The following is a 20,208-nucleotide window of genomic DNA, read 5'->3' on the forward strand; positions in this document are numbered from 1 at the left end:
ATTCGTATATATAAAGTTTATGTTACACTCAAAATTAATTAAAATTTTCTTTATTTTTCAAAAAATTTAATTAATTTAAAACATTTTTAACTCGAAATTTTTTAAATCAATCAATTGAATTGGACAAATTCATTGCTTCCTTCACGAGGAAGCGAATTTTTTGCTTCACACAATGAGGAAGCATAATGTTTATGAAATAAACATAAAGGACCCCCTCCTTGTTTCATTTGTTTCTCAACTCCAGCTCTCTCAACTCCGGCCCCCGAAATGTTATTGAGCATGCGCAAGTTTCGCGCGAGCAGAAACGACACTCAACTACAGGGCCGTCATTCAGCTTTTCAGTTCCCTTGCGTTTAAGAAACGTGTTGACCGTGTTGACAGTTCCCGAATTTATTTATTATTTAATGTTCTTATAATTAAGTTAAAATTAAATAGGAAAATTGGTAAATAAATATAAAATGAACAAATATGGAGCATAAATATTAGAAGATTTACAATCTTGGGACATTGGCAATATTTGTTAAATAAATCTTCTGTAATAATGAAGTAAAGGTTAAAAGAATAGGTTATGTTATTTCATTTCATATTTTTCCAGGCTCAAAAAAGACAATTTTTCATGTCAATGGCGAAAAAAGTAAATTTTTTAAATTTTTTGATGTTGCTCTACTTTTTTTATTTTTATAAGTACTTTAACAAAAGGATAAAATAATATTTTAGGACATAATTTTTTTATATTTTTTTAAAAGTTTCTAGTCGGCACTGTTTGTTTTTAAAAAGTTGTTTATTTTAACAAAAAATTTTTAAATTTAAAGAAATATTTTGTTTAATTTTTTTTCTCTATTTTTATAAAAAAAGCCGAGATAAATTTCTACAAAACAATTAATTTTTGCAAAGAAATTATTGTTTTGTTCTCGAAAAATTAAATATTAAAAATTTAATTACATGTCTGCGCAAAAACAATGGTGCCTGGGGCCCCGGCCGCCCTTGCTACGCTATTGCGCTGAAAGTACTACAATACATATTTATCGTTAAAATTACATTAAAAACGGTTTTTAAGCTCAAATATTTATTAGAATCACTTGTTCCAATCATAATTAATAAAAAGGATGCAATAAACATGTATTTTTAAATAATTTTGAAAAAAAATTCCTTATTCAAAAGTGACCCGTTTCTGGAGAATCACCCATATACAGTATTCAATGCAAAATATAAAAAACTTTTACCTGACGGTACTACAGAATTCGATATAAAATATTTCATTAATAAGTCAGAGTCAATTTTCCCTTCAACTGAGTTACGCGATTGGTATAATGATTATGTAAAGCAGAAAACCCTTAAAGAAATTGAAGATTTTCAAGATAAAGAATCAAATTGGCAACTCTATTCAATCCATAGATTAGATGTCAATATTAACAAATACAATCCTTTGCGTGCTGGTTCTTTTATCGATCTACCGCCATCTATTAAAGCTAAACGTGCCTGTGTCAATGTCAGAAATGAAGAGGATAATGAATGCTTCAAGTGGGCAATATTATCGGCATTGTATGAAGCTTCGTCAAATCCATCTCGTTTGCAAAACTATGAAAATATTCAGCATCATTTAAATTTTACAAATATTAAATTCCCCGTAGCACTCAATGACGTTGCAAGATTCGAAGTGCTTAACAATATTTCAGTAAATGTTTATTGTCTTATTAAACGAAAGGGGAAATTCACCGTCTCGCCAATCCACCTAACCTCGCAGAAACGTTCGAAACATGTTAATCTCCTACGTGTTGATGATCACTACATTGATGAGGATGATGATAAAGAAGATTCTTCAATTTCCAACAAATATCACTATGTTTGGATAAAATCTTTATCGCGTCTAATAAATAACCAAGTCTCAACAAATGGGCATGCGTTATTTATTTGCGATCGTTGTCTTCACTATTTCAGAAGCAACGATAAACTTACCGAGCACGTTGAGGATTGCCAGAAAATGAATAACACTAAAATCATCTTACCGAAACCCGGATCTAATAGCATTCAGTTCAAGAACTTTAGTAATAAAGAAAAAGTACCATTCATCATATATGCAGATTGCGAAAGTCTACTAGTTCCAGGGGAGAATTCTTCATCTATGGGATGTCGCACAGAAGTAGTTCAACAACATCAACTTCTCAGCATCGGATTCTATGTAAAGAGTTATGATGACTCTTTAAATGAATACAGGGCATCACCTAAGAATGAAGAAGATCCGGCGAGATGGTTTGCAAAAGAGTTGAAAAAGTTGGCGGAAGAAATTGAACCTACATTTATGGTAAATATTGCAATGGATACTTTAAATGCAGCTCAAAAAGCCGCATTTAAAGTAGCTAATATTTGCCACATTTGTATGAAAACTATCAAGCATGGAGAAGTAAAAGTTAGAGATCATTGCCATCTGACTGGGGTGTATCGAGGTGCAGCCCATCAAGATTGTAATGTCAATTATCAAGATTCTAGAATAGTTCCTGTAGTCTTCCATAATTTAAGTGGTTATGATGCACATTTTATTATTAAAGCAATCGCGAATGAGTTTGAAGGTAAAATTGACGTTCTTCCCATTAATAAGGAAAAATATATTAGTTTTACCAAATATGTTGAAGCAAGTCTCATTAAATTTAGATTCATAGATTCATTTAGATTTATGGCATCATCTTTAGACAAATTAGCATCATATTTAAACGAATACAAAATTGTTAAATCAAACTTTTCAAACTATAGCGATAATAAAGTTAATTTGTTAACCCGAAAAGGAGTTTTTCCTTACGAGTATCTTGACAAGTATGGGCAGAATTTAATTTTAAAAGTCTTAGTGATTATGTTTATTTATATATGAAAACTGACATCTTGCTACTTGCCGATGTATTTGAAAATTTCCGTGAACAATGCTTAAAAGCATACGGGTTAGATCCTGCACACTATTACACGACACCGGGTTTTACTTGGGATGCTATGTTAAAATATACAAATGTAAAACTAGAACTGCTCACTGACATTGATATGATAATGTTTATTGAACGTGGTATAAGAGGGGGTATAAGTCAATGTACAAATCGTTATGCCAAAGCAAATAATCAATATATGAAAGAGCACAATGTCAATGAGGAGACTTCTTACATTGTATATTTAGACGCTAATAATCTATATGGTTGGGCCATGGTACAGTCTCTTCCCTATGGTGATTTCAAGTGGGTTTTAGAATTTGACAATAACTTTAATTTTAACGTTGTAGATGATGCAACTATAGGTTATATTTTGGAAGTTGATTTAGATTATCCTACAGAACTACATAATATGCATAATGATTTCCCATTTTGTCCTGAACACTTGAAACCACCAGGGTCAAAGCAAGAAAAGCTTCTAACTACTCTCCAACCGAAACGAAAATACATTCTCCATTATCGTGCACTTAAACAAGCATTAGCCAATGGGCTTAAGTTGGTTCACATCCACCGCATTTTACAATTTAAACAGTCAACTTGGCTTAAAGATTATGTTGATTTCAATACTAGTCAACGAACAAAGGCTAGTAATGAATTCGAGAAAAACTTGTTTAAATTAATGAACAATGCGGTGTATGGTAAGACAATGGAGAATGTACGTAATCACGTAAACGTGAAACTCGTGACAAAGTGGGAGGGTAGGTATGGGGCAGAAGCTTTAATTGCTAAACCTAACTTCCACACGCGAGCTATCTTTAACGAAAATTTGATAGCTGTGGAACTTAGGAAGACTGAGGTGTACATGAATAAGCCGATTTATATAGGTCTTAGCGTGTTAGACATCTCAAAAACTCTGATGTATGATTTTCACTATGATTACATGAGGAAAAAGTATGGAATGAATTGTAAACTGCTTTATACTGACACTGACAGCCTTATTTATAATATCAAATGTGAGGATGTCTATTCTGATATGAGAGCAGACGTTTTCAAATTTGATACTTCTGATTATCCCATGAATAATGTATATGGCATTCCGCAAGCCAACAAAAAAGTGTTAGGTCTTATGAAAGACGAATGCAATGGCAGGATTGTCACTGAATTTGTTGGTTTGCGTAGTAAAATGTATAGTTTACGTGTGGATAATCAAGATTTCTTAAAAAAGGCAAAAGGTGTAAAGTCTAATGTAGTTAAGAAACATATAACTTTTAATGATTACATTTATTGTTTAAAAAATATTAAAATCCAATCTCGAACTCAATATTCCATTCGCTCCAAACTCCACAAGGTCCTTACTTTAAAACAGAAAAAAATAGCCCTAAGTCCCTACGATGACAAAAGATTTTTATTGAAACACAACAGACACTCTTGCATGGGGTCATTATATTATAGAAAGAGATAAAGTCATAGAAAACGATGTAGAAATGATAGAATTATAAGATAGAATTTAAGTATTTATTTTAATAGAATATAAGTATTATATTGTAAATAGAAAAGAAAAATGTGATTTTATGTATATTTATGAATATTTATTGATGTTATTTATTATATTGATAAATATTTTATTGATGTTGTTATACACATTGGTTTTTTAAATAAATAAAAATTTTTTTCTATATACATTGAAACTTTGTCTACTTTTATTTAATAGAACCTTAATATAGTTTAACAGTTAGGAAATAAAGAAATTCACTAAAAAGATTACATTTTTTATACATATTTTATTTAAAAGTAACTTCCATATAAATACAAGACATTATTACATTTTAGTTCAACATTACTTCAAAGTCAGTTTAACTTTTCAAATAGTTAACGTTAACTTTTCTAAAAGTTAACTTTAACTTTTCAAATAGTTAACGTTAACTTTTCAAATAGTTAACTTTAACTTTTCAAATATTTACATGCATTTTACATATAACTTTTCCAAAAGTTAACTTTAACTTTTCAAATAGTTAACGTTAACTTTTCTAAAAGTTAACTTTAACTTTTCAAATAGTTAACTTTAACTTTTCAAATAGTTAACTTTAACTTTTTAAATAGTTAACTTTAACTTTTTAAATAGTTAACTTTAACTTTTAGAAAATTTTAAATTTCTGATTTATTTATCCAACTATTGTGAGAATTATCAAATCCAAGCCATTTAACATAGACTTTATTATGACTATTTTTAAGAACTTTCTCGACAAGATAAACATCAGAATATTTGTCTTTGGAAATTTCTTCTTCGTAGAAACCGCCTTCGATGGGTTGATCTTTATAATCCTTTAGCTTGTATGTTACCGGCTTTGTTGATTTTACTTGAGTGATGGTGAATATTTCAGTTGTCCAGTTGGGTGTGTATCCTTTTTCAAAAACATTCTTATACTTGCTAACTCGCACTTTATCACCAACTTTGAATTTTGCTTTCTTAGGTAAAATTTTCCTTTGTTTGGATATGCATTTCAACAGTCTCTTTTCATCTTCTCTGCTGACATCTTTAGGTTTCATTCCAATAGTACGATGTTTATTATTATTATACTTTTTAACAAGAGATGGTAAAATGTCTTCCCATTTGTAATTTCCTCGTAAGTTGAACTGTGGCCACATCATATTTTTTAATGTGCGGTTAAATCTTTCAATAATTGAAGCTTTTAAATTACTATAAGTTGAATACAGTTTAATTTTATATGATTTCATTAAACTTTCAAATACAGAATTATAAAATTCTTTCCCTTTATCAGTATGCAAGTTTTTAGGAACACGTCCATTCACAAGTATAGATTCCATAGCTTCAGAAACATCTTTTCCACTTTTACTTTTTACAGGAATAGCCCATGCATACTTGGAAAATATATCTATAACTGTAAGCATATATTTAAAACCTTTATTAACTTTTGAATAAGGTATCATTTCAACTAAATCTGCTTGCCAGGTTTCATCAATTCCACGCATTTCTACTTTTCGACGTGGATAATTTCTCCGAGCTTGCCTATGTAACTCTGTCACAACTGTTAACATTTTATCATCCATGTTCAAGGATTTGTAACAAAAAATGATCTTGATAGAACAATATTAATGATCTTAATTTTACAAGTTCACTCTTAATATATAATTTGTGCTTCCCGTAATTCTTCAATTATTGACATAATTTCATTGTTATGACTTGAATTGCCAGCCTGTTGTGATGCGACAAGTAAGCGTAGACGATCAACAATCTCGTTTGGATAATCCCAATAGACATAGTCTGGATATGATTCCTTCTTTACCGTCATAAATTGCGGTAATTGAGTTTTTCTCTTCAAATAAGAATCTCCAGATTTGAGCAAAAGTTTTGCAATAACATTAGTATATTTGAAAGTCTTATTACTACGAATAGGTTTATTTGGACTATAGTTCTTTCTATATGCATTCGTACTACGCAGGATTTCTTTATAGTTTACGAAATCATTAGCATTTGTTAACTTCTGATCAGGTTTTTGACGGAATATGAGTTCTAATAGTCCATCCGATTTAGAATATTTTTTCTTCCCAACTAGATTAATGTAAGAACCTTCAAAATCAATTTGCGTATTACCAATCATATATGTACCGTCGGGAAGTTTACGTACTCCATAAACTGTATCAATATATTGTTTTCTATTTTTGTCCAACATTTGTAGAAATTTCTTTGTCAATTTATCAGAATCTTCTTCCACAGTATTAACCACATTACTTTCATCTTTAATATCGTACATGCCTTGCTCATGAAAGTCATCATTAAGTATATTATTATTTTGCTCATTAGTAATAACATTATGATTCTCTTGATTTGACAATCTATCAATTATATTTTCTTTTGATAAATTTTGCATATCTTCTTCTTCATAAATAGGATCATAAAACGTTACATCATCATTATAAATAGATTTGTTGAAAGGTGCATCTTTACTAATGGCAGTCTTAAAAGATGATTCAAAGTCTTCTTCTTCTTCTTCTTTCTTTACATGGTTTTGAAAATTTTCAATCCTTATAGGATTTTTAGTTATATTCACTAATTTTTCCAATGGAGTAACTAGTGGTTGAAAGGTTTCTTTCAATATATTTTCAGCTGACTCTCTACCAGTTTTAAGAATACGATGCTTTCGACGTATAGCATCACTTGCTGCAGCTATTTGATGTAGTGTCTCGCGCTCCTTTCGAAACATGTTTATTTATGAAAGTCTCAAACTGAACTAATGCAATTCTCTTGAAATGCTTAATATTTATAACTGGATAAAGCAATCAAATCCCTTCCTATATCTTCCATCATTTATATTTCTATCTTTGTCAATAACTACAAATCCATATCTGTCACAGTTCCAACATACTGAACATAAATCTCGAAACTGTGTAAACGTCATATCTGTATTAACATGATCATTGTAAACATGCTTGAGATTCCTTTCATCTTGTCTGAATAGCACAAGCAAATTAATATTATCTCTAACAAGATGTTTTGGAATATGAGCATATGTTTGACAAAGATAAAAACTATCGACATTAACATGTCGCCCCATACAAAAAAACGCTTTAACATTGTCCTGCTTCTCACAAGCGATATTATCAAAAATGAAAATTGAATTAGTTTTTGCATCTTTAGGTGAAACAACTTGTTCATGTTCACTGAATGGGAAAAACTCGATGCCATCTACTTTACTAAGTACTTGTTCTAAAAATTTATATTTCGGCTGCTGTAATGATTTTGAATATAAATATATATTTTCAAATCCTAAACCATTCGGATGTATAATCAGAGAAAGAAGTGCATTCGTTTTTCCACAATTTGAAGGTCCACAAAAAGCTGCTCGAATACTATTTGAAAATAAACTTCCATGTCGTTTAACCCCATTATCTTTAGTTTCAATGAGGTTATCCACATTTGCAATCGGGAGTTGTACAGCTTGTACCTTGAACTGCATCTTGGAATTGACTAACGAAAAAAACTATAAATACCCTACTTATATAGTCACCCTCAATCAGTTGGTTATAGACCATTGTCGAGTGAGGAATGATTACTCACGATAAAGTGAAGAAAAATTCTTGCAGTGGTCAAGGATTTCTCAATACTTTAATTAACAAATTACCATTCGAGTGTCACATTCCTGGTTATCAATATTGTGGACCTGGAACAAAGTTGGCAAAACGTCTTGCACGAGGGGATCCTGGTATAAATCCTTTGGATACGGCTTGTAAGGAGCATGATATAGCCTATTCAAAAGATAAAGACGTGGCTGCAAGAAATACTGCAGACAAAATACTAGCGGAAAAGGCGTGGGAACGAGTAATTTCCAAGGACGCTAAAATTAGTGAAAAAGCAGCTGCATTAGCTGTAACTAATATAATGAAAGCTAAATCTAAATTTGGGATGGGTTTAAAAATTAATAATAATATTAAGAAAAAGATTGTGAAGAAGAAGAAGAAGAAGTCGAAGAATAAGAAGAGGAATACAATTTCCAAGAAAAATAAACGCATGACATTAGGGAAGATTATTCATGCTGCTAAAAATAATATGAAAAATAATCATAACGCAACGGACACTATTAAAACAGCAATGATTGGTGCACAAAATGCAATTAAAAATCTTGGTAGTAAATGTAAAATTTCATCTCCTCGAATTCTTCCTGTACCTTCAAAAGTTGGTGGTATTTTACCGCTAATACCAATTTTTGCGGGGCTTAGTGCATTAGGAGCACTTAGTGGTGGAGTCAGTGGTATTGTAAAAGCAGTAAATGATGCTAATGCTGCTAAAAAACAACTTTCAGAAACTCATCGACATAATGAAACAATGGAGGCCATTGCTATAGGAAAGGGTATATATTTGAAACCCTATCGTAAAGGACTTGGTCTTTATATTAAACCACATCAAGGAAATGGATTGAAATATACAAAGAGTGTTCAAAAAAACTAATATTGAAGCTACCTCACCGCGCACTAACCGACTATGATTTACTTAAATATGCTAAACTTATGAAAATACCTCAATTTCGTGGAGTTTTCATGAGAAATGAATTACCTATTACAGGACCTTATAAATGTGAATCAGCCATAATTAATCTTGATAATAAAGAAGGTCCTGGAACACATTGGGTAGCATATAAAAAGATAAACAATGAAACTGAATATTTTGATAGTTTTGGAAATCTTTCACCACCATTGGATCTCATTGTTTATCTAGGTGTTGGTAGCTATATCAAATATAATCATGAGAGATATCAAAATTTTGATACATTTATATGTGGTCATTTATGTCTTAAATTCTTATGTAAGCAACTTAACGTTAAGAACAGTTTTAATCTATATAAGAATATGTAAACGATTATAACCTTCAGTATAAAAGTAGATGTCCAACATGAATGACTCTTTTACTTTAACGTTAACGGGAAAGTCTTCAGTTCTGGAGGCTTCATACTTCCCACCTATTGAACTTTCACCTAATAAAAATTATACACTTGGACTTGTTGATTTATTTACATATAACTCAATTCCTAATATTGATGAAAGTTCCAACAAATTTTATATAAATAATATTGAGATTACTATACCTACTGGTAGTTATGAAATTAAAGATATAGAAGCATATTTAAAACGTCAAATAACAGATAAAAATTATTTGTCAATAGAGTGCAACAATAGTACATTACGATGCTATATTAAATCAAATCTTTGCATTGACTTTACTCCTGAAGATTCTATTGCTAGTTTATTGGGATTCACTGCTCGCAAACTACCACCAAATGTAAAACATTCCTCTGATTTACCTGTAAAAATATTGAAAGTGAATGCTCTACGCATTGAATGTAATATTACCACTGGAGCTTATATAAATAATGAAAAAGTTCACACTATACATGAATTTTTCCCCACTGTTCCACCGGGATATAAGATTGTAGAAGTTCCAGCACACATCATTTACCTTCCAGTCGCCGTAAGGACAATACATAACATTCAGCTACGTATAGTAGATCAGAACGGAATTTTAGTTAATTTTAGAGGAGAGACAATAACAATCCGTTTACACATTAAATCAATGTAATGGGTATTGTTTATAATCGAAAAGTCGGAAGTAGTTATAAAACTCAAACACCATGTCCATCGAAGATCAGTTTGAATACAGCTCGCAATGGGTGTTTTCGGCATTCACTCAGAGTTAACTCTAGAGTTAACAGTGGTGCTCAATGATATTATCTTTGAAAATTTATTTACCTGAATAAAATAATTGATTTTCTATTTTCATCACCCTGAGTTTGAAGTTAGTTGTCCATGTTTGCTTACTTTTTTTTAATTTATACGTATTTTTTGTTTTTCATTTAAAAATGGAACATATTTTTGCTACCCATAAACGTGTTATTTTTTTAAAGTTTATAATTTTCAAATTTTTCATTATTTCCCTAACTTTAATTAATCTGAATTGTTTTAGAAACTAGATTATTTATTTTAATTAAAGTTGTTTTTTATAAATAAAAAGTTAAAATAATTTTTAATAAAAATAAATTATTATGTTTCAATTTACACTTTTCAAAACAAACAATCCGTTCACAAATTTTGTCGGCCATTAAAGGTTAGGACTGACCCTTTTTCTTTACTCTCGCAAGAAAACAGAGTTAACTCTGGGTCATCTAGTAATAAATTTTTGGGGACTTTTATGAAATCTAGAAACAAAAAATTTTATTTTAACATTACATTACTAGAATAAAAGGCCCGTTTCACATGTTGTTACAATTACAAACCCTGCGCCAATCAAAATGAATCGTCTATGCCAAATTGCCAATCAACAACGTTCACAACCAACAGACGAACTGAAAATCAAAATTTACATTTGAGCACCACTGCTAACTCTAGAGTTAACTCTGAGTGAATGCCGAAAACACCCAAGGTGTTAACACCTCAGAGTCGACAATTCCTGAAGCAGCTAGGTCTACGAGTCAGAAATCAAAACTAAGGAAGAGAAAGAAGAGAAGAGGAGAAAATTTTTTCTTGTTTATTTTGTGTCGCTGTTATAAGAAAAATGGAGGAGATTCTCAGCATTCCAGCATCAGTGAATTTTGATGAATCTATAGCTAATTATGAGATTCACAGTCATCAACCATATGCATCCTCATCGTTTAACAATAGTGATGAAATTCGCATTATTGTACAAAATCAAGATTTATCTATTTTACCAAGCAATAGTGTATTACATATTTTTGGAAGGTTGACTAATGCTGATGGAACTGATGCCACACAAAATATTCATTTCACCAACAATGCGATAGCCTATTTGTTTGATGAAATTCGTTATGAATTGAATGGTATTGAGATTGACCGTTGCAAGTACGTTGGACATACAACTACTATGAAAAGCTTGGTTTCCTTAACACCACCTCAACTTAACCGAGCTGAAAATGCGGGAGTTTTGAATGTGGAAATAAATACAAGAATGTTATTACAAGATGGATATTTTGATGTATCAATACCACTTGGTATGATTTTTGGTTTTGCTGAAGATTATAAAAAAATTGTTATGAATGCTAAACATGAACTGATTTTAATAAGAGCACGTAGTGATTTAAATTCTATTATTCAAATGGGCGAAGGTGCAGATGAACAGTTCAAAGTGCAAATTAATAAAGTGGAATGGTTAGTGCCATATGTTTTACCTTCTGATAATAATAAAATCAAATTATTGAAATTTATCGAGAAAGATCCACTAATTTCAATGAGTTTTTGATCGTGGGAAATGTTTGAATATCCCTTAATTCCGTCAAGTACAAGAGTCATGTGGCAAATAAAATCATCAACACAATTAGAGAAGCCTCGATATGTAATTGTTGGATTCCAAACAGGAAGAAAAGATAAACGTAAAAAGTCTGCCAGTTATTTTGATCACTGCGACATTACAAATGTAAAACTCTTTTTAAATTCACAATCATATCCTTATGGAAATTTAAATTTAAATTTTAATCAAAATCAATATTCTATACTTTATGATATGTATGCTAATTTTCAATCTTCCTACTATGGAAGAGATTCTGAACCCATATTGAAGCTTGACACTTTTAAATCATTGGCTCCTCTAATTGTTATTGATTGTTCAAAACAAAATGAGTTTCTCAAACAAACGGCAGTTGATGTACGTTTGGAATTTGAAGCTAGAAATAATATACCTGCTGAAACAACTGCTTATTGCCTCATCATACATGATCGCATTGTACAGTATAAACCAATCAGCGGTATAGTTAAGAAGATGTAAAGAAGTGGAGGGGGTAAAATGAAAGTAGTGGGGGTTGAACTGAGAGGTATATAACTCACGTTCCTGGGATGGAAATTTATTTCTATTCCAGGATGGAGTTCATCGTAGACGTTCAAGGCTTCAAGAAACCCTGCAATGATTTCATTTTCAAAGAGTTGGCTATACTTCCTCTTGAAGCTGATGCTCAACCTCGAGTTTACCTCTTTGAACCTCCATGTGCTTGGAATTCACTACCTGAACGTTATAAAAGTGAAAATCTCTGGCTAACAAACAATTATCATGGAATCCACTGGATGTCTGGAGATGTATCTTATGATGAACTGCGTACTATTATACAAGAAACATTACGAGGTGCAAAAACTATCTACACGAAAGGTGTTGAAAAAAAGCAGTGGTTAGAAAAATATTTGTTAAATGTGCAAAATTTAGAAGATATAGACTGTCCAGCGATTAAAAATATTAAAACTGAATCATTGTTAACTACATGTACACATCATATTACTCAAACTAATCATTGTGCTGTAAACATTGTTATGATTCTTCGAAATTGGTTTCTGAATGTATCGAGTGAATTGAGAAATTTATCAGATGGCGTCGATGAAGTGGATTGTACTTATACTACTTTAAAATCTTTTTATGAAAATTCTGAATCTTATGTATAATAAATTTTAAATAGTTTATCTGAATAAATTAATTTATTAGTTTTTAAAAAATAAAAAAACGTCTATTTATTACTTGAACCTATACCTATTAAGACTAATAATGAAGGTAAAATAAGAAAAGAAACCATTTTTTATGTAAATTAATACATTTATTTTTTCTCACATTATGAATATTTACAATTTTATATTACAATTATTTTTTTTATTTTATATTTTAATAATTTTTTAATATTACTTATATTCAAATTCGATTACATTAAACTTGCCGCCGATATATTTTAATTGTAATTTTTGAGATTGCGCGGCTTCTTCCATCATTGTGAATGATGCAGGTTCAGCTTCGAACAGCTTCGCGAACCTTGCTGGGAGGAAAGTGTTGAATGTAGTATCTAGTTCTGCTACAATCCTACCTCCAAATTTTGTCTGCACCCTCTTTATTTTGGTTACAGTATATAAAGCATTTGGAGTCAACTCAGCAAGCGGTTTTGTTGGCAGGAAACTTTCCATGTGACCAATAGCGTTGAGTTTTTGTAAATCCATGATTTCTTTTTATATCTGTAAGCAGAAGTAAATGGAAAATTTTAATATAAAAATCAAAATTAAGCTGGGAGGGAAGTGGGTTAAAAAAAGGAGTTAAAGTAGAATATATACCTTATAGAAGATGGAGTAGTGATGCTAATGCTGTGGCAGCTGTGGATGTTGTTGCTTCAGTATATCTGTAACAGTTATGCTATCTCCGGGCTTGTGTTCTGCATTATATGCCATCAGCCCCACTCTTCTTTTTTCTCCCACTTCTTTTCACTCCCACTTTAAACAAAAAAACTGCGCACGCATCTTCACTTTAACATAGTGTAAGCATCACCCTCTCTATTGAAAAAATGCGCACGCAAGTTGGACTAGAGGGGGTGGAAAATATATACATTAAGATATTTCTAGAAGTTAGTGGGCTATGGAGAGGGGGTAATACCATTTTTATTTATAAGCAAATGTTTTTTTTTTACATTTACATTACATTTTTTACTTTTACCATGACATGAGATAGTGAAAGGACCTTAACTGAAATGCAGCTCAGGGAGCGTCACATATATAGAATTGAAATTTTAAATTCACCGTGTAGAAGGTGGCGCCATCTCTTAGAAAATATTCATACTAATATGCTTTTAACTTAAGGCTCACTTTTACCGTGACATGAGACAGTGAATGGACCCTAACTGAAAAGCAGCTCAGGGAGCGTCACATATATAGAATTGGAATTTTAAATTCACCGTGTAGAAGGTGGCGCCATCTCTTAGAAAATGTCCATACTAATATGCAAAGTTGTACTGTAGAATGTCATTGATTTACCCATTGATCTTTTCAAAATAGCTTGGTAAGGTATCGATTTATCCTATGATCTAGTACAATAGCGCCATTTCTTAGAAAAATGTTAGTAACATCAATGCAAAATTGTACTGTAGAATGTTATTTTTTATATATTTTTTTTTGTATTTAAATTTATTTATTTATTATTTATTTATTATTTATTTAATAATTATTATATATATATAAAATAATTTGAAAAGAAGGGTGTTAAATAAATGGACATATTTAAAATTAAAACTTATTTTTATTTAGAAGAATATATACGTGTGTATGTATGTATATGTATGTGTATGTGTATGCATATATATATATATATATAATATTTCACAAAATTTAAAAATTCTTAAAATATATATATATTTTTTTTCTTGGAATTAAAACATTTCTCTTTTTTCTATATTTTGCAATATAGAAAAAGAGAAAATTATTATTTAAAAAATATATTTATAAAAAAAAAATTATTTATAAAATAAAAAAATTATTTATCTTAATAATTATTTACTATTATTTTTGGGTTCGGTTCTTTTCCGAACCCATGGTAAAAGCGTGCTGCATCTCCCCAATGGGATTGCGGCATAAGTTGTTGCAGCAGCCGCTGCCGCCATGACGTGTCGAGATCTTTTTGACGGTGGCGGCAGCGTTGGGACTCGTCCTGGTGATGCTGGTGTCAAGGGTTGAGGCGCATTTCTTCGGACCCATGGAATTATTGTGTTACGCTTACCCAACGGTATGGCGCTATACACAGCAGCAGCAGCCGCCATGGCATCACCAGATCGCTTGCGTTTCACAGATATTGTTGAAGGCGATGATGGATTCTCCACCAATGGCCCCCACCTCGTTCTCCTAACCCTCTCAATTGTAGACTCAGCTGTTTTTTGAGTGTTAATTACGGGGCTCTATAAACAAAATAATAATTTTTTAAAAAAATTAAACATTTTTATAATAATTGTAAAAATTAAATAAATAAAATAATAATATTTAAAAATTAAACATTTTATATAATAATTTTAAAAATTTAAAATTTAAAAAAAAAAAATGTACTTTAATAGATGAAAAAATTCTATTATGAAATTAAAAAAAAAAAAAACTATTTATCAATTTTAAAATTGGAAAAAATATGTATATAAAAACAGTTTCTTTCTTAACATACCTTTTCAGCCCAATTTGTTGTCAATCCCCATTCTGCGGGGTTAATTCTTATTAAGCATTGGACCCTGCGTCCATTCTCCATTCGCGGATCCTTCACTTTTTCATTTTTTGAATTGATATTATTGTTATTGACTGCTGCCATTTTTTTTTAACTTTTTAATTATTTAAAATAATTAATAAAATGAGAATTTTTGAAAAAAATTGAAACTTTTTTATTTCGTATGGGGAAAAAAAAGAATATACACCAAAACGTGTTGCTCAAATCGTGAAACTTTTAAAAGTGACCTTATATAAGATATTGGTGAAAAATCTTTGTAAAAATGAGGGGAGGTAAAAAAAAAAGTGAGGGAAAATTGTGGAAAAAAGTATGCAAATTTTTAAAAATGTGGAATGTAGCTAGAAATTTTTATGACAGGGTATAGGTAGGTATGCAACAACCTTGATACAAGATGTTACAGATGTCAAGAAATAAGAATTTGGTGAAAAAAAATATTTCTAACTATGTTAAGTTAAGGAAAATATTTATTTTAAAAACTTAAGATTTTTAAATATTCATATATAAAATAGTTATATATAAATTAAATATATTTAAATATAATATTCTCTGAAGAGAAGGGTTAAATTCAAAAATCCCCACCAGTAGTGGCGCCCTCTCTTAGTATAGGTTAGTAACATCAAACCATGGTAATGTAGAAACTTATCCTTGATTGGTAGTTGACTGTTGCATACCATACGTAGCTTCCTCACTGCACACTCACGTTACGTTGCAACCGAACGCGCATCATGCCCAGCGCATTGAGTCCTTACACACTATCCACAGCCACCCACTCCCAACCACCCACAGTCCCGCGCGGTATCTCGCGAACCCTTTGTTCCTCGAGGTTCTAATTATGATTTTTGAATTTTTGGGACCGTATATGTTTATACATAGAGAAGACATATATGCAAATTATGGGGGTGGGTAGGCGACCAAAAGGGTTAAATTTTAAAAAATCATTTGCAAACAAGGGGGGTGGTGGGTGACCAAGAGGGTGGAAAGTGGGTGGTAAGAGAGGTGACCAAACGGGTTAAAAATTTTAAAAATTCCCGCGAACAACAGCGCCATCTCGCGACAACGGTCGGTAACACTAACCTAACCAAAAGGGTTAAAATTCAAAAATTCCCGCGAGCAACAGCGCCATCTCGCGACAACGGTCGGTAACATCCGCCAAGGGTAAAGTAGAGTTACCATATGTCGGTAATGTAGATACCTGCATTACCTGTGTTTTGAACTGGCACAGCCCTACTACTTATGCGCAAGAGCTATGGTCCCAAAGAATTAGTGGTAAAAATTTGGTAAGGATCGGTGGAGCCGTTTCTGAGATTTCATCAACAGCGCGGAAAAAAAATTGTTGTGGGATTTTTTTTCAACTACCATTTTCATGCATATAAAATTTACAAAAACAAATAACAAAAATTTTTTCATGTATTCCGGGAGTGTATTTCTTTAGTCTAACAACTTACATGTCAATATTTATAATATAAACCAATTAGAAAAATTCTAGAAAACAAACTTCATTTTATCGCGTCTAAAGTGGGTAGACCCCTTAAGGGTTTTTTGTAGAATTTAGTGGGAGAAAACAGAACTACTATCAGAATACTTAGAACTGAATTTCGAAATATTTTAATTGTTGTCAATTGAAAGTCCTGTAGTTTCTTTGATAAGAAATTTAAATGGAAAAAAATTTTATTACTGTTTTTTGTAGAACTTAATGAGGGGCAAACAGTACTCTAATCAAAACTCTTGTAATTCAATTTTGAATTATTTGAATTTTTTTTTAATTTCAAAGTCACGTAGTTTTGTTAATTTTAAGTTTAGAAAAAAAATGTAGGTGTGTTTTTTGTAGAACTTAGTGGGGGGTAAACAGAACACCCATCAGAACTTAAAGAACACGTAATTTGAATATTTTTTAAAATAAAAAAAATTTTCGTACAGAACTATTTTAGATAAAAAGGAGAAATCTAAAACTCTGTTAGTACTATTCAGAACTCTAAAAAATTTTGATTTTTTTGAAAGTGAAGGGGTTAAATGTAGATTCTGAAAATAGTAAATGCACTTTTTTTTATTTTGAATTGAGAGTAGAATTTCATAAGGATAATTTGTAGAACTCTTGATGTAGATGCCAGAACTCTAATCAAAACTCATGAAAACTCAAATTTAAAAAAAAAAATTTTCAGAAATTTCAAAGTTCAGCTTTTTTTTTATTTTGAATTTGGAGTAAACTGTTATAAGAATAAGTTGTAGATCTCTTGATAAAGATGCCAGAACTCTTCTCAGAACTCCTGAAAACTCAAATTTTCGAAAATTTTAAAGTTTAGCACTCTTTTTGATTTTGAATTTAGAGTAAAATTTCATAAGGATAAGTTGTAGAACTCTTGATGAAGATGACAGAACTCTAATCAGAACTCATGAGAACTCAAATTTTTTTGAAAATTTTAAAGTTCATTTTTTTTTAATTAAGAGTAAAATTTCTTTTAATGAAGATGCGAGAACTCTAATCAGAATTCATAAAAACACAAATTGAAAAAAAAATTTCGAAAATTTTAAAGATCTGTACTTTTTTTTATTTTAAATTTAGAGTAAAATATAAGAATAATTTGTACAACTCTTGATGAAGATGCCAGAACTGTTATTAGAACTCATAAAAACTCAAATTTTTGAAAATTTTAATATTCAGCACTTTCTTTATTTTGAGTTTAGAGTAGAATTTCATAAGAATAATTTGTACAACTCTTGATGAAGATGGCAGAACTCTTATCAAAACTCATAAAAACTCAAATTTTTGAAAAAAATTTTTTTTTTAAATTTTAAATTTCAACACTTTTTTTTATTTTGAGTTTAGAGTAGAATTTCATAAGAATAATTTGTTGATCTATTGATAAAGATGCCAAAACTATGGTCAAATCAACTAAAACTTTAAATTTTTAAAATTTTGCGGAACTATTTTTTGTTTTATAAGAGAACTCTAGAACTTTGTATTTTCTATCGGAATAATATGTCAGAACTTTTTTTTGCGAAAATTATAGTGCTGGGTGAAGTTAGCACCTTATTTTTTTAATATCATGTTTTCTGGTCTAAATCTACGGAACTATTGAATTAAAACTTATAGAACTCTAGAACTATTGATAATCTACCCAGAACTCATTGTGGATTTTTCATTTTTTGAGATTTTGGTGCCAACTTGACATGACTACTTTTTGAGCGATCATTATTTCACATTCGCCTACATAAAATATTCACTTTCGTGCTTCCAAAATAAGAATTCTAGGTGCTAAAATAATGTGCCATTTAATGTCTCTACGAAATTGTTCTGAGAAAACACACAGCGAGTGCGTAACTCGTTACTGGAAAATGGTTTTTCGATCAGCACAACCAATCGGAGGTCTAAAAATGTATAGGGTAAGTCCGGGAGAGTTGGCCATAGTTTTTTTAAATGCCTGTAAAAATAAGAAGAAAGTGATTTATGTATTAACTTTTATTGCTAATTAAACATTGAACATTTAACTTACAAATAATAATAGAAATGATAAATTTTTTTAATGTAAACAATCTTAAAATTAATATTTTTTAAAAAACACGTTTGGCCATCTCTCCCGGAATGTATGGGGGAGATGGCCATAGGCGTACGGGAGAGATGGCCAATACTTTCAAATCATTCTTTGGCTTTTCGCTTTATCAGAATTCTTAATTTAAAATGATTAATGTCCTCTTTTCTTTTTCTGACCACATTTCGAACATTTATCATTAAATTCAGTGCAATTTTCATGAAGCCAAAGGTGACTATCATTGCACTGAATCCAGTCTTCGATAAGCGCTCTCTGTTTGTCTGTCTCACCAACACAACAAGTCTACACGGAAAAAATAAGTCAGCAAAACTTTCGTAAACTAGTATTTCACTTTTGGACGGGGCACAAATTTTTAAACGTTTCATACACTTTTTAGTAATGAAGCATAAACTTTACCGAAAAAATGAAACAGAGTCAAGAAATTATTTACAAACTGTATAGAAAGATCAGTTTGTTAATCTATATTCAACAGTTTTTAATAATATTGTTTAAAGATTGTCGAATTTCTATAAAAAGTTTTACAACATTGTAATAATTGAGGTTCGAAAGTTTGAAACATAAAAGAGAGTAGTTAAGACAGCAGTCAACGAAAGAATCGTAGACTTTTTCTGAAATTCCGAACATGCGCAGTTCGTAGCTTGGTCAGTGTTGATCAGTGGAATTAACTTCTTCGTTCGCGTGGCTCTCGATAGCCGCGGCGGTTAGTTGCTAAGACAAAATCCGTTATATATCTTGGTTAGGTAGGTTCGAATCCCGCGGAAGCGAATTCCGAATTTTAATGTCGATAAAATTGTGTATAGTGCGTATATAAGATATTAATAATTGTGTTTCAAGTGATGTACAAATTAAGTAAAAAATACCCCTGAATGTGAATTTTTTTTTAATTTTTCTAAATTTTTTGTGAGTTTACAAGCGTTTGGTTGACTGTCGTCATCTTTTATGCATATAAGTGTTACGAAATCTTTGGTGCACGTACTTAAGTTCTAGCTGAGAGTTTATGAAAGTTTAATAAACTGATTCCGAAACATCAGAGCACATTGAGCATCAGCTCGTATACACAGTTCACATTTTTATAATTAGTTTTGTTTTCTTAATAAACTGTGTCTATACTTTTTGAACAACTTTCGTTCCCGTCCAAAAGTGAAATACTAGTTTACGAAAGTTTTGCTGACTTATTTTTTCCGTGTACAAGGTATTTTTTTGAGATATCAGAGTGGTTTCCAATTTATTTTTG

At 30.8% G+C, this 20,208-nt stretch overlaps 1 protein-coding gene across 1 annotated transcript; it reads left to right on the top strand.

Moving 5' to 3' along the window:
• Positions 1 to 10,971: 10,971 nt before the first annotated feature.
• LOC127288754 (uncharacterized) lies at positions 10,972 to 11,673 on the top strand. Its single transcript, XM_051316392.1, has one exon. It carries the CDS (start codon positions 10,972 to 10,974, stop codon positions 11,671 to 11,673), a length of 702 nt encoding a protein of 233 aa, XP_051172349.1.
• Positions 11,674 to 20,208: the final 8,535 nt, after the last annotated feature.

This window comes from Leptopilina boulardi, unplaced genomic scaffold (assembly GCF_019393585.1).
Source record: "Leptopilina boulardi isolate dan_hultmark-lab unplaced genomic scaffold, ZJU_Lbou_2.1 LbouV2_393, whole genome shotgun sequence".
Taxonomy (NCBI): domain Eukaryota; kingdom Metazoa; phylum Arthropoda; class Insecta; order Hymenoptera; family Figitidae; genus Leptopilina; species Leptopilina boulardi.

Bases quoted from the DNA above. Each gene is read 5' to 3' on its own strand.
- LOC127288754 (XM_051316392.1), top strand. From the start codon at position 10,972: ATGGAGGAGATTCTCAGCATTCCAGCATCAGTGAATTTTGATGAATCT.